Consider the following 13,069-nt stretch of genomic DNA (forward strand, 5'->3'; position numbering starts at 1 on the left):
CATGACTCGAATTGATAAACGTGTCAGTAAGAAAGATACAACTTTATAGATGTGGGTCAAATTTAGTGATGGACAATGCATGTAACATCAAATCATTATCTTTTACAAAAAAACATTTTTCACAATTACAATAAATATTTGCATTCATATATATAACCAAACTGTACAAATTTGTTACATATTCACATATACATACTTAACAGGAACAATCACAAACTATTGAACATGCTTAGAAATTCACAACCTGCCCATCTTGAACAGGTTCAGGGTCATTAATCTCAACATCCTTAAATCATGCTTGTGGAGGGCCAAGACCTAAATCCATATTAAGAAATTCTTGAATGTTGTCAACAGGCCGGTCCAATGTCTGCAAATCGTGCAGATTTTGTCTACCAATTGATGCCAGACGTCTTGCAACAGAGTTCCTCTGCGGATGTACCAAATTAATTTCATAACGAATGTTAGGATCATTAAGACGTGAAAGGATACATCTGAATGTACTCCTAGTATGTGGTGTTATTCCATCCTCTCTATAATACTTGCATTCACGGTAAGCCTGGATATTATCAGTCTCAATGATAACACATTCGTACTGGTCTTGAAATGCTCTACGCATTCCTATCAAAACAGCCCATAAGGCACTATTAAGATTAGTTAGGCCCGGAATGGTACCATATATTAATCGAATAAGAAGGCCAATTGAATCTCTCACAACAACGCCAATGCCATTTCTATTCTGACCTTCAGGAGCATTCTGAATAAACTCACTGTGAACATTTATCTTCATCCAACCTTGAGCAGGGAATTGCCATACACGTTCAATATGTTCCATGATTTACGTGTTTCTTAGGGTTCAATCAAAGGTTGACAGACTAACTAATCTCAAATGTAATGACACACTTCTATAAATACTCCATACAATGGAAATATGTGACTATTGGGGAATGGCTACCAATTTGTGACTTGAAAAAAACTAACTTAAAACAGTTATACTTATACTATAATACTAACTTGAAACAGTTATAACTAAAATCTGCTTACTAAACTTTGGTGTCCCCATTAGAATTGTATTAAATATCAATAACGCAATTTAACAATAGTACGAAATAAATGACAAAAACAACCAAAACACATTCTTCGTTGATTCAAAGAGGAAAAAAAAACTTTCAACATCAGCAAACCAAGTTTAGAGTTCAATGTGATAAGGAAATTTAATAATTAAAAACTGAGGAAATTGGATTGCCAACACAAATGTTGCATCCATGCCAAATAAAAGATGTACAACTTGAAAATGATGATTATTTAAAACGAAATTCAGAAATGCTAAACACCAATCCAGTCCAGTTTTCGTACATAACATAAAGCAAAATAATTGAGTGCTAAACTGCTTTATTACTTCTCCTGCAAATTTTATCAAATTAAAAATTCTTAGAATATGATTTTAACAACAAAAAAAATTAATAGAATATAGATACTTATAAAACCACCATGCTACATCCTCATCCACCTCTTGTTGACATTTGTTACAACTGTAAAACCACCATGCTACATCCTCATCCACCTTAACAACTGAGAATGTGGTGTATATCCTTTTTTGTTTGAAGTGAAAAAGGTTCAGATTTAAAAATAAATCATATTCAATATGGTTGTGTCGTGCAAATTTCCTAAATGTAATAAAACCTTCAAGTCATCATATATCAGCTTTTCATTGAGATCCTTTAATGTCATTCGTTCCATAAAGGGTTGAACAAATTCAGATTTTGCCGCCTTAAGATATTTTTCTCTATTTGACAAATATCCCTCCTCCTTCAACCTATAAAGGTAAACATTGATGTTTATTAACTCAGCCTCCTATCAACTGTTATTAAACATGCAAACGTGCTGTAATTATGTAATTAATATATTTCTTAATCGTACTACCTCATCCTCATATCAGTCACATATTCATCATCTAGGTTGAGGTACAATTTTGAAGATGACAAAGTACCAATCTGCACAGTATCTAAATCAAAGCAATATAGTTCAGGAAATTTTTGTATAATGTCAAGGTCATTTATACTAAGTAGTTAAAGAGAACTTACTCATGAAAGTTGTAACTTTTGTGCTCGTTATTATTGCAATTACTGGAGCCTGGAGTTCCTTAATATAAATGTTATTGGCCAACACAACAAGATCTCCCCAAACACTTACTTTATGCTGATTACTATATTGAAAAATTAACATATATTTCAGGATATACAACTTCCACATTAGAGACGGACTCAAAAAATAATTATAATTACAGGATAAATATTAATACATTCGACAAACTTGGAATCACTAATCCTGAATTTGACAATGTCTCGCATGCCAAATTTTGTGTCAAGTTTCGTTAGAGGTTCAAAATCCTCAATAACTCCAATTACATCTAAATTAAACAGAGCAATATATTTAATTTAGTGAAAGATAAAATGCAGTGAAATATTAAGGTACGCATTTTAAAAAACTAATAATCTGAACCAAAAGAGTATTATATTAAGGTCACCTATAGCAAATTCAGGCTGTTGTTATGGCTGATATTTGCTGGCCTCAGCAAAAAGATCACCTAAATCCAGAAATTCGAATTTATAGGCAGGAATCATGCCATCGTCTTCAATGGCGGTTACCGTAGTATATTGTGAAAATCTGATGCATATATCAGTTTGTACAGGCTTCAGATTACCGACAGCATCTTTCACAGAAAATTGGTCAAAAACATAAACGTCTCCTTCAATCACCAGAGTTTTGAATCCATTCCAAATATTGGGATAAGCAAATGCATGGACGTGATTATTCTAAAACAAAAGAGGATGTTACATTTGGTATACAAAAGAAGGTAGGATTTTACGTAATACCATAATAAAACTTTACAACATAAGACTTACATCATCATCAAGCAGAATGACATTATATCCTTTGACTGGTCCATTCTCAGAGCTAACGCTGGTCCACATCCTAGTTACTCTAGCCTTAATCTTCCAATTGGTAGTCGATTGATCAAGGTCTTCAATAAGATTGAATACTGCAGACTCCATTGAAGCTTTTGTTCAAGTCAATTAAACAAAGTGTCAAGCATTAACAATTGAGGAATCAAAAACTTCAAAATATTAACAAAAAATGACAGCATGCACGATGAAGAAATAATGATAACATATTAGATCAGTTTGTACCAATCAATGATGTTTTTAGAGAGAACAAATAGAGAGGAAACCTAAAGTTTTATTTTTAGTGTCAGAGTATGTTTAATGTTTATCTCAAGGCATGAAATTTAAATGCTTTTGCAAATGATATATGCAACTTGATAGGTTATGATAACTATTCAAACTGGTAAATTGATGCTAATTGATACTCTATTTTAACTGTATGATAAAGACTGCCAACAATATGGTCCTGATTGATTCTTTAATTATTCATCAATTATCTTATTCAATCTAGTAAGTTGATGATAATTGATACTTTTTAAAAAATATGTATGATGAAGACCGACAACAATATAATCCTCAATGATTAGGTCATTAATCATCAATTATCTTCCTATCTATTCAATATAATTCTTGAATATATAAGTACAATTTAGATGTAACAGAATATTATATTTTAAATTTTGAGTTAATTAATTAATTAAGGTTAATCAATTAAATTAATCCAATCATTACAATCAAAGTGTTATTGATCTCATTTTTTTATTAACTTGTATATTTTTGTTCATACATCTGTCTGTTTCTCTAATTCATTTAAAAATATGCATAAGATATGAAAATGGTATGAATATTTATAACCGAATCTGTTTGATTCTTTCGAAAATGGAATTATATATAACATATTTTTTTCAGAACGTTAGAATATACATATTAAATTAATATATTTATTTAAACTGTTGAGTTGAGATAATGTGATCAAAATTGTTCCAATATTTAATAAAGATAAATACTGAGAGAATTATGATTTACACAGAAATTATAAAATAATCCATAGCGTGGTAAATAAGTTTAATAAAAACAAATACGACAATGCGGTTGAATCAGGAATTTTAATAGAAATGCAGTAAAAATAAAGTGTCTTCAAGCTTCGTTGACGGGAATGGTTCTGCAGCGTCAAATTTGGATTTGTCAAATGTCCATCAACTTATATTGCAAATTATGTAAAAATTATAAGCGTTTATATGAAAAAAAATGATGTAAAAATCAAAAATATATAATTTATATTTAGTTACCTCTGCCTCAAATATAAGACATCAGGATAATCAAGATTGACAAAAACCTTTGTTGACGGAATATTGCTGATCTGCGCTCTTCCTGTTTTTAAGAGCGAAAAATATATATTATTTAAGAGCTAGAAGAAATTGTATAACCTATGAGAACGCTTACAATTTTAAAGGTTTTTAATATAAAAAATAAGACATTAATCTCGATACATAAAGACTCTAACAGATGCCAGAATCACAATTTTGGGTTCAATTTCAGTAACTTGGTACAATGATTCAAAATTTGTTGGCAAAGAAACGCTAAAACACACTTGGATGGCCCTCCTAACACGAATATAATAAAACGTCAAACACTTATGGATGTTCAATAATGTTAATACGTAAAATATGAAAACTGGAGGATGGCGTAGTATTTTTATAATTGTCAAAAAATTTATTGAAGAGTCTTACACGCCATCTGAAATTCTGAAGGGTAACACTTCCTTTTCACCAAATCTTGTCATAATAGATTGTACTGGTTGCAGGAGTTCAACAATTCCAATAACATCTACAACAATAAACTTAAAGTTAAACACAACAAATTGTAAGCGATTTGATCTAAAATTTTATAAGCAATACCAGTGGAATAAATAGGAAGCTCATCGAGAGCAGAACAATGAGGAGAATTATATAGGAGCGTCACATGAACCAAATCAAATTTATGGTGCGGTATACTCAAAATTTCCTCAGGTTCCAACACCACCACAGTGATGGGGAAGAAACATGATGTAATTTGCAGAACATACAGGCCTCAGAAATCCAGCAGCTGGAAGAACCTGAACATTTCTGATACGTAACAATCTGCCAGGATGAATGATAAAGTAAAACAAATTCCAAAGGGCTGGTGGAATAATTGCAAGTATGTGATTATTCTGCAAAAAAGAAAATCATAGGATAGAGGCTGGAAAACACAATCATAGATGTGGTATAAGTCATATAGTTATTCTATCAAACCTCACAGTCCAATAAAATAAGATTGTGCCTGACTAAGACACCTTGTCGATTAGTTGATACCCACATTCTTGTCACACGGACCTTCAAAGTCCAAGCAGTATTATTACCATCCAGATTGGATAAATGATGATGGTCCTGCATATCTGAGTAATGAAAAAGTTAATAGATGTTATCAAAAAAGGAGTATATTAAATGTTCATTTAAACAAATAGGTAATGAATTGTAATTATACTTGGATGTTCTGCCATATGAACTCTGAAATTAGTTTGTGAGTTGGATATATAGCAAAAATAATCTGAATGTGTGGAGCGTTTAAGGCAATCGGCTGTATTTTTAATAAAGATATACACTATCTTTATAGTTAAGCTAATAGGCTGATAATTAGTCCATGAAAATCTCAATCAATAGATATCTATTAGAGTTGTATGATGATCCCTAACAGCTTACACCAATATTAGCATGGAAAGAAAGATTGTGTTAAAATAGAAGATCAATTACTAACATAAATGTGATATTAAACAAATATTTAAATATGAGTTAGTTATCTGATACACATTGTTGTTATCCCATAATCTTCTCTGATTATCATAATGTCTCCTTATCAATATAAAACATATCACATCTAATTATATTGAGAATTTGATATGCATAAAAAACTATTCCAGAATCTGCCTTTTACTTAGTAGTTATATGAGAATGAATAACCAATATGACCTGATGTAATTCTAATTTAATAACAAAACAAAAATCTCGTACTACCAATTATAATAAAATGATGAATAACTTAGTCAGGATTGTAAATGTGCAATACAAATAACTACTATGATACATTATCATCATTTATGCTCGGTAGGTTGTAAAATACTTCTTCATAGACTACATTTGATGTAATATTTATGGTGGTACCATCTTCACTGTCAATGAGAATGTGGAGACCTTCTGGTCTTGTAACTCTTGAGATGGCAACGTAGATATGGCCATGAGAAAACACTGCTCTGGGAAGGTATAGACCAACCGTGTCAAGTGATTAGCCCTGGCTCTTATTAATTGTCATTGCATAACAAACCTGGAGTGGGAACTGAATTCTTTTAAACTCAAAAGGCCAGCTGGTATCTGTTGGAATCATCTCTATCCTCGGGATCAAATGTTTTGACCCAACATGGGATCCGCATAATATTTCACACTCAATACTATTCTTCTTGCAGGATGTCACAATCATTCGCGTGTCGTTACACAATCCTATAATTTGGTTTAAATTTCTCATAAGCATGACAACGACGCCAACCTTGATGTTTAACTTGTGCTTAGGAATGCAAGGCATATTTAATGAGTTCAGGTACTCTACTGGAAATGCTGATCTGAAATCATTATCTTCATCACCAGCATCGTCAATTGAATCCTGACTAAGATATGTGTGTAGACGTCCAGGAATTTTCTCAAGAATGCTGTTATTGATGTCGTCCACCACAATATTAGTTGGTGTTAGGATAGCTCTTGATCTTAGATAAGAATGTGAAGACATGTTTTTTAGAAAATCCGAGTAAGTTATTTCAAAAAGACTTTCTATAAGATTTTGTGTGGTATGAACAACATATTGATCTGGGATCTTTATTAGTATTTCACCACTGTCTGCATCAGGACTAAAGTTCTCAACTTTACCATCGCCAACTAAAAGCTGCCATTTACAGAAATCAGCTATAACCTTATTCTCCATTTCTGTATTTCCTGCATGAAGCCGCATATTTTGTTTAAGTAAGAAACTTGGCAAAATTCCCAAATCTTTGATTTATTGAGGGTGGAACCTACTATTTCAGCTCTGGATGCCTTTAGAATCACGGGTAAAATCTGCCTATAATCTCCGCCAAAAACTACTGTGATACCACCAAATGGCTTATTTGCTCTCCTTTTGTCAATAGCAGACATTATATCCCTCAAAGAACGGTCAACAGATTCAAAGGCATGACGATGTTACATTGGCGCTTCATATCAAATGATCAAATCAGTTTGTTGGATTAATTCTGCAATATTGGTTCCATGTCTGATTCCGGCTGTACTGTCCTGATCAAGTTTCAAAGGAATATGGAATCTTGAATGTGCAGTTCTACCACCAGGCAACAATACGGCTGCTATACCACATGAGGCAACAGGAAGCACAATCTTTCCTTCTGAACGAAGGCGACAACATAATGTCTGCCACATAAATGTCTTGCCGCATCCTCCACTTCCATATATAAAAAAGACACCACCCACCTTATTATAAACATTTTGTATGATAGAATCGTAAACGTTCTTCTGTTCAGGGTTGAGCATTCCATGATTCTTTTCATGCAAAATTTTGAGTTCTTCTTTATCATATGAAGTTTCTTCTTGGAGTAGTCTGTTAACAACATTGCTAAAATAAACTCCACTTGGAAATGGCATTGTAGCGTAGTCCTTCAAACTATTCCCGATGTCATTACACAATTTTTCAATTTTTGCGGGCATAAATATATATGAAGTATTATGATTAAAAGTATACTATATATAATATCTAAAACATATTTATGTTAATTATTCAGGTGGTATGATAATGAGATATAAACCTGCAAGTGCATAATTCTTCAAATCTTCGTCTGATAGGTATAGATGAGGATCATTAAGCATATGTCGCCTGATGATGAGAATATCATCTGACATACATTGCCAATTAGCTTCCCAAAGTCTAAGTGGATCTGAAATAGGACTGTATGCCAAAATATTGACAAACATTGCACATAACTGTGGAGGCAATGATGTATGGGAGTTCTCGGAAATTGCTTCATGCCATTGGTTATCATTTTGTAGAAGACCAAGGGCCGCGCAAGCTTCCTTGAATTTTTCGTGGATGTGTCCATTAACAGTTTTAAGATCTTTAAAAGACATAGAACCTTTCTTCCTAAGTAACAACATGCGAAGATATAATAGTTCACCACTTGATGAATGCACTTCAGAGAGTCTCCCAATAACATCTCCTCTTTTCCTTTCTTTCCAGATACCAGGTTGAGGATGCCAAGTAAATTTATTTGGAAATTCAGAATAACTATAATTCCTCGCATTTGGGAAAGTCTGATTTACATCAAACCATGCTTCTAACTTGGTTTTTTTTATATTGCCTTGTCGCAAACATCCTCCAAGACATCTCCAGCCTTAAACGAAACATGCTTCTCGCCTGGTAAATGTTTCGGTAACCTCACTACCGATGGCCAACAGGAATGAATGTCAAAAGCAAATATCCTCCAAGATGCTTCTGACCCGCAAACATATCTCCCATCCAAAAAATGTTTTACCTCATCAATCAGACCTTTTGGTGCTTTTTTTGGGATTGTTGCAGAAGTACCTGTACGTGTTTTCCTAAAACACATTGTTGCCGTGTCATGACCCTTTAGACAGTATTTGAAAAGGTACTTTAATGATATTGAATTATTGCAAATCTCCAGATTCATGTGTCATTGAAAATGCACCAAAAGATCGCGATTGAATGGGACAACAAAGCGATTATCAAGATTGACCCCCTTCTTGTTAATGGTAATTCCAGTCCTCCTTCTTTTATATATGGGGAATCCACACTCATCAAAAAATGTATGATAATTATACATGTAATAAAACATTTTTAAAATTATAAAAAATATGGTAATAAAACTGGAGTTATTAACAAAGTAAAGTATTTATAATTTAAGGATGTTAATGAAAATACCGCTTAGGAAAATGCTTTATACAGTTGCCTTTGACCATGCATGGAGATTTAGTATAATCAGGACCACATGGTCCGTGGATCATATAATTGCTCACGGCATTATATCCAACTGGATCAATTTCTGGATCGGGAATTTCAGCTGATACCATTTTATCAATTTGCTCAGTTATTTTAGGTCTATCGTCGGGGTGCAACCAAATTAATATATGAGCGTGAGGCAGTCCACGCTTCTGGAATTCAATTACATGCATCACTATGGAAATATTGTAGAAAAACGGTTAGTACCAGGCAAAATATATACTAAAAGTGCATTTTGATAGAATAATTTATGAATAATAAAATGAGTATAAAAAAACTTAGCTAAAATGATACCTCTTATACATCTTCCAAAACAATTTTTCTTTTTAATCATATCCATAAGTTGATCAACCTTCATTTTAAAGACCCTGGCTACAACATCAGGTGCATCAGCAACATCAACACCAGGCATATGTTTTAACATGCGCCAAATTTCCGGACATTTTGTATTAGTGGTCATAGTAAGGAACAATGAAGGATGTCCTAAAGTTCGACATATTGCTAATGAGTCTTTAAATTACTGAGTCATATAGCGTTTACTTCCTGTGAATGAAACGGGAAGAATGATTGCTTTACCAATATTAGATGGATTTCTATCTCCCTTTTGTATTGCATCTCTGATATTATGGTAGAGGTCAGATCTTATAGTAGTTTGATGGTCTCTAATCCAGTCCAATCTGTACTGCTCAATTGCGGTGAAAGCATCCACAACATATTGCTGCCATAAACGACCTCCAAGATATGGTGTCAAACCTGTTATAGTAGAAGGTATAAATTCATCGAATATAAACTAATTATCACAAAGTTCAACAGCTGAATGAGAAATTATACTTTCGTTAAATAGAATATTTGTACCTTCTGAAAGACGTATCATTATTTTATAATTATAAAACTCTCTCATTGTAATATACTTTCTAGCACCTTTTTCGTCAGGATCTTCAGATTCGATAACTTCTACGGCTCTCTTAGAATGTTTCACAAGTCTATTTAATGGGATCTCACGATAATATCCAATATCTCCGTGAGGGAAAAGTAATGGATATTGAAGTTGCATGAAACGTGGATCGGTCTCAAAAATCCTCTGTAATCCGTCACTCTAGAATCAATGACAGTATCTCGACAACCTTTTGCATAAGGAGAAGTAATAATCAATCCTGCTACCTCATTTGATGGAGCAATGTGATTTGGTCGGCCACTTGCTGAACTGGATGAAATCAGAACCAATTTAAACTCATCTACTGCATTTTGCCTAACCCTTTCGCGAGCCATACGAAAACCTTTAACCAACCTGTTATGCTCATCCAATATGTGCAACAAAGATTGTATAATTTCTTCATTAACCACATCCCTGCAACCATTAACTGCATTCATCCTGTTGTTGATTTCGTCCTCTGTGTCATAGATATAAAGCTGACAAAACTTTGGAGGGTTATCGTCAGTTGGGACCAGACTTCCTATATTGTGGTAATTAACACCTTGGACCTTGAAGCAATATGGCGCACCACCTCTGTTTATTGAATGGTCAATCTTTCCTCCAGTAGAACTCATGGCAAACATGCAATTGTAAAACCTTATGTTTTTTTTTGAAATGCTTAAAATGAACACCCCCGGTAAGGAGAGTAGCCAGAGGTTCAGGAGGCTGTTTCTCCTTATCAAGTACGACTTGACCATTTTTACAACAAAGATAAAATGTTGGCGGCTTATTAAGAGAACTCTTATTGTTTCTTTCGTGAGTCCACATGACAGCATCACACTTCGAACAGATTTTATCAGGGGCTCCAAGATCCAAGTATCCGTCCCACATAGATTGATTATTGCTCAAATATTCTTCATCAATATCCTCAATATCACTTGCCATGTATGTCGAAAAAAAATGGAAATTTATAACAATCATCATTGAGCAAAAGTAGGTGATGCTTCAGACAGTAAAATAATTATTAATGTCTAGCAGAATTAAACACATTATTCGAAAACTAATAATTTATACCTTCACATGTTGTATCACTGTCGATTGTAACATTGTCATCAACATCGTTGAACTCATTCATTAAATTTTTTTGCCTAGAACTTTCACCTTTTTCAAATGTACTATTTATATTTGCTGTATTGAACGACGAAGGACCTGGTGATAGTTTTCCACAAAACTTTTTTGAAGGATTCTGTTCTTCTTCACTATTAGTAACAATTTTATTTTTTACACCTTTTTGTTTATGAACAGTTGTCACACAGGATTCAGGAATTGAGAATATGAGAGAACTGTCTCCAGTGTTTTTAATACTCTTAAATTCTGCATTTTTACAATTATGTTATGCATAATATACATTAGTAGATGCAGAGTATTAAACATGACACATTGTTTAAATAATCCTTCAAAGTTTTGTAATTAAGGAATAAGCCGTAAAATTTTATACCTTTGACAGGAACATTTGGCGATATTATGCGAACAAATTGATTTGTACTTTGTTCACCAGCCTGAGAAGAGGAATACATCCCTGAAAAAAATATTGTACAGCATACTGAAATTTCTAGAATTTGACATAATTTCGTAATCAACTGATACATCCGGAATTGCATTTTATTTTTAAAAAAATTAACTGATAATTGTGGATTAGTTGCAGAAGAAAACTGAATATTAGGCGATGAAGTACATTGTCCGGATATTTTTCTCAAATCTGGTAAAGTGCTACAAAATACACCGAGATTTTCTTTGTTGAAATTCTTTGGACGAATCCTAACTTTATGCACAACATAGAAGATGGTAAACATATTTTAGCATCTGCACTGATAAACACTCATTCACCAAACTGAAATAAGAAGTTCATGAAAGTAATAAAAATTAACCTGATTTTGAATTTGATGGAATATTAGGAGATATATTTTGATCAAATCTTGATAGAGGACTCGGCAGACACGATTATGATTTTTTTACCGCAACAGGCTGAATCATAAATCTATTGTTCATTGCTGCAAATATTCCCACAAAATCCACAATTTCAAAAGCAATTTAATTACAGATGTATCAGAAAAATGAGATATATCAAGAATTATACCATTAGGTTCTTCTGAACAAATTATGTGGCTTTCAAGATTTTCTGCAAGAGAAGTTTGCAGAATATTTTGCATCTGCTGTGTTAACCGGGAATTCAGATATGAAATACTACCTGAAACATGTCTCCGCTATAAATTGTGGCCTAATATGTGTTAAAAATAGTTTTCGTGAAATAAATCCAACTAAATTTTACCTCTCGACGATCTTAACGATATATTAGGCGGCACACATTCATCAGATCTTGATATAGGAGTTGTCATTAGATGACCTATATTATTAACTGCAACACAACAAATATAGAAAAATTGATGGCAGAATTATAAAAAGGTATGATACATCTCGGAATGGAGTAAGAATGATACCATTATTGTGTCTTGGTATTATTCTATTATTTTCTCCATCTGCTAAGGTGTTATGAAAAACACCAAGATCTTGTTTGTTCAAATTTTTTGAACGAATTCTTACTTTTCGCACTACATAGAAGATGGAAAATAAATGAAAACATGAAACATGACCAACATCTCCTAATAGGCTGGAATAAGATGTTCATCAAACTCTTTTAAAATTAACCTGGTTTTGAGGTTGCTGAAATATTAGGAGATATATTTTCATCAGATATTGAAAGAGGACTCTTTAGAATACTTTGCGGCTGCTGCTTTAACCTTTTAAACTGAGATGAAACAGTACCTGCATGAAGTTGTTAATCAGTAGTAATGGGTAAAATAAATCTGTATCTTACATATTGATAATCTTAACAATATGTTATGCTTAAAATATTAACAGCAACACAACAGATCTAATAAATGATTGAAGACAAAATTGGAAAAAATGTTGGTTACCAATCAGAATGGATAAAGAATGATACCATTATTATACTCTGATGTCATTCTATTGCTCTGCAGATTTGCTGCAAGTCCGCTATGCAAAACACCTTTCGAAAACTGTCTAATTCCTGATTTAATTGAAAATTCAAGCCACAATTATAAATGCTTATATTAAAAGAATCAGACAGATA

General features: G+C 32.9%; 3 protein-coding genes across 3 annotated transcripts; all 3 read right to left on the reverse strand.

The window, feature by feature from the left end:
• Positions 1–1,392: 1,392 nt before the first annotated feature.
• On the reverse strand, positions 1,393–3,053 carry LOC141686036 (uncharacterized). Its single transcript, XM_074491101.1, has 7 exons — positions 2,904–3,053; positions 2,585–2,813; positions 2,311–2,407; positions 2,125–2,203; positions 1,921–1,991; positions 1,681–1,813; positions 1,393–1,401 (listed from the first exon to the last, which is right to left on the reverse strand). Exons 1-7 carry the CDS (start codon positions 3,051–3,053, stop codon positions 1,393–1,395), a joined length of 768 nt encoding a protein of 255 aa, XP_074347202.1.
• Positions 3,054–7,201: 4,148 nt separating this feature from the next.
• Positions 7,202–7,636, reverse strand: LOC141686037 (uncharacterized). The gene has a single exon (XM_074491102.1). The coding sequence runs from the start codon at positions 7,634–7,636 to the stop codon at positions 7,202–7,204; it is 435 nt and encodes a 144-aa protein (XP_074347203.1).
• Positions 7,637–7,765: 129 nt separating this feature from the next.
• LOC141686038 (uncharacterized) lies at positions 7,766–10,863 on the reverse strand. The gene is made up of 7 exons (XM_074491103.1): positions 10,576–10,863; positions 10,130–10,487; positions 9,582–9,758; positions 9,300–9,488; positions 8,928–9,180; positions 8,347–8,584; positions 7,766–8,299 (listed from the first exon to the last, which is right to left on the reverse strand). The coding sequence occupies exons 1-7, from the start codon at positions 10,861–10,863 to the stop codon at positions 7,766–7,768; spliced, it is 2,037 nt and encodes a 678-aa protein (XP_074347204.1).
• Between the last annotated feature and the right edge of the window lie 2,206 nt (positions 10,864–13,069).

This window comes from Apium graveolens, chromosome 9 (genome assembly GCF_009905375.1).
Source record: "Apium graveolens cultivar Ventura chromosome 9, ASM990537v1, whole genome shotgun sequence".
Taxonomy (NCBI): domain Eukaryota; kingdom Viridiplantae; phylum Streptophyta; class Magnoliopsida; order Apiales; family Apiaceae; genus Apium; species Apium graveolens.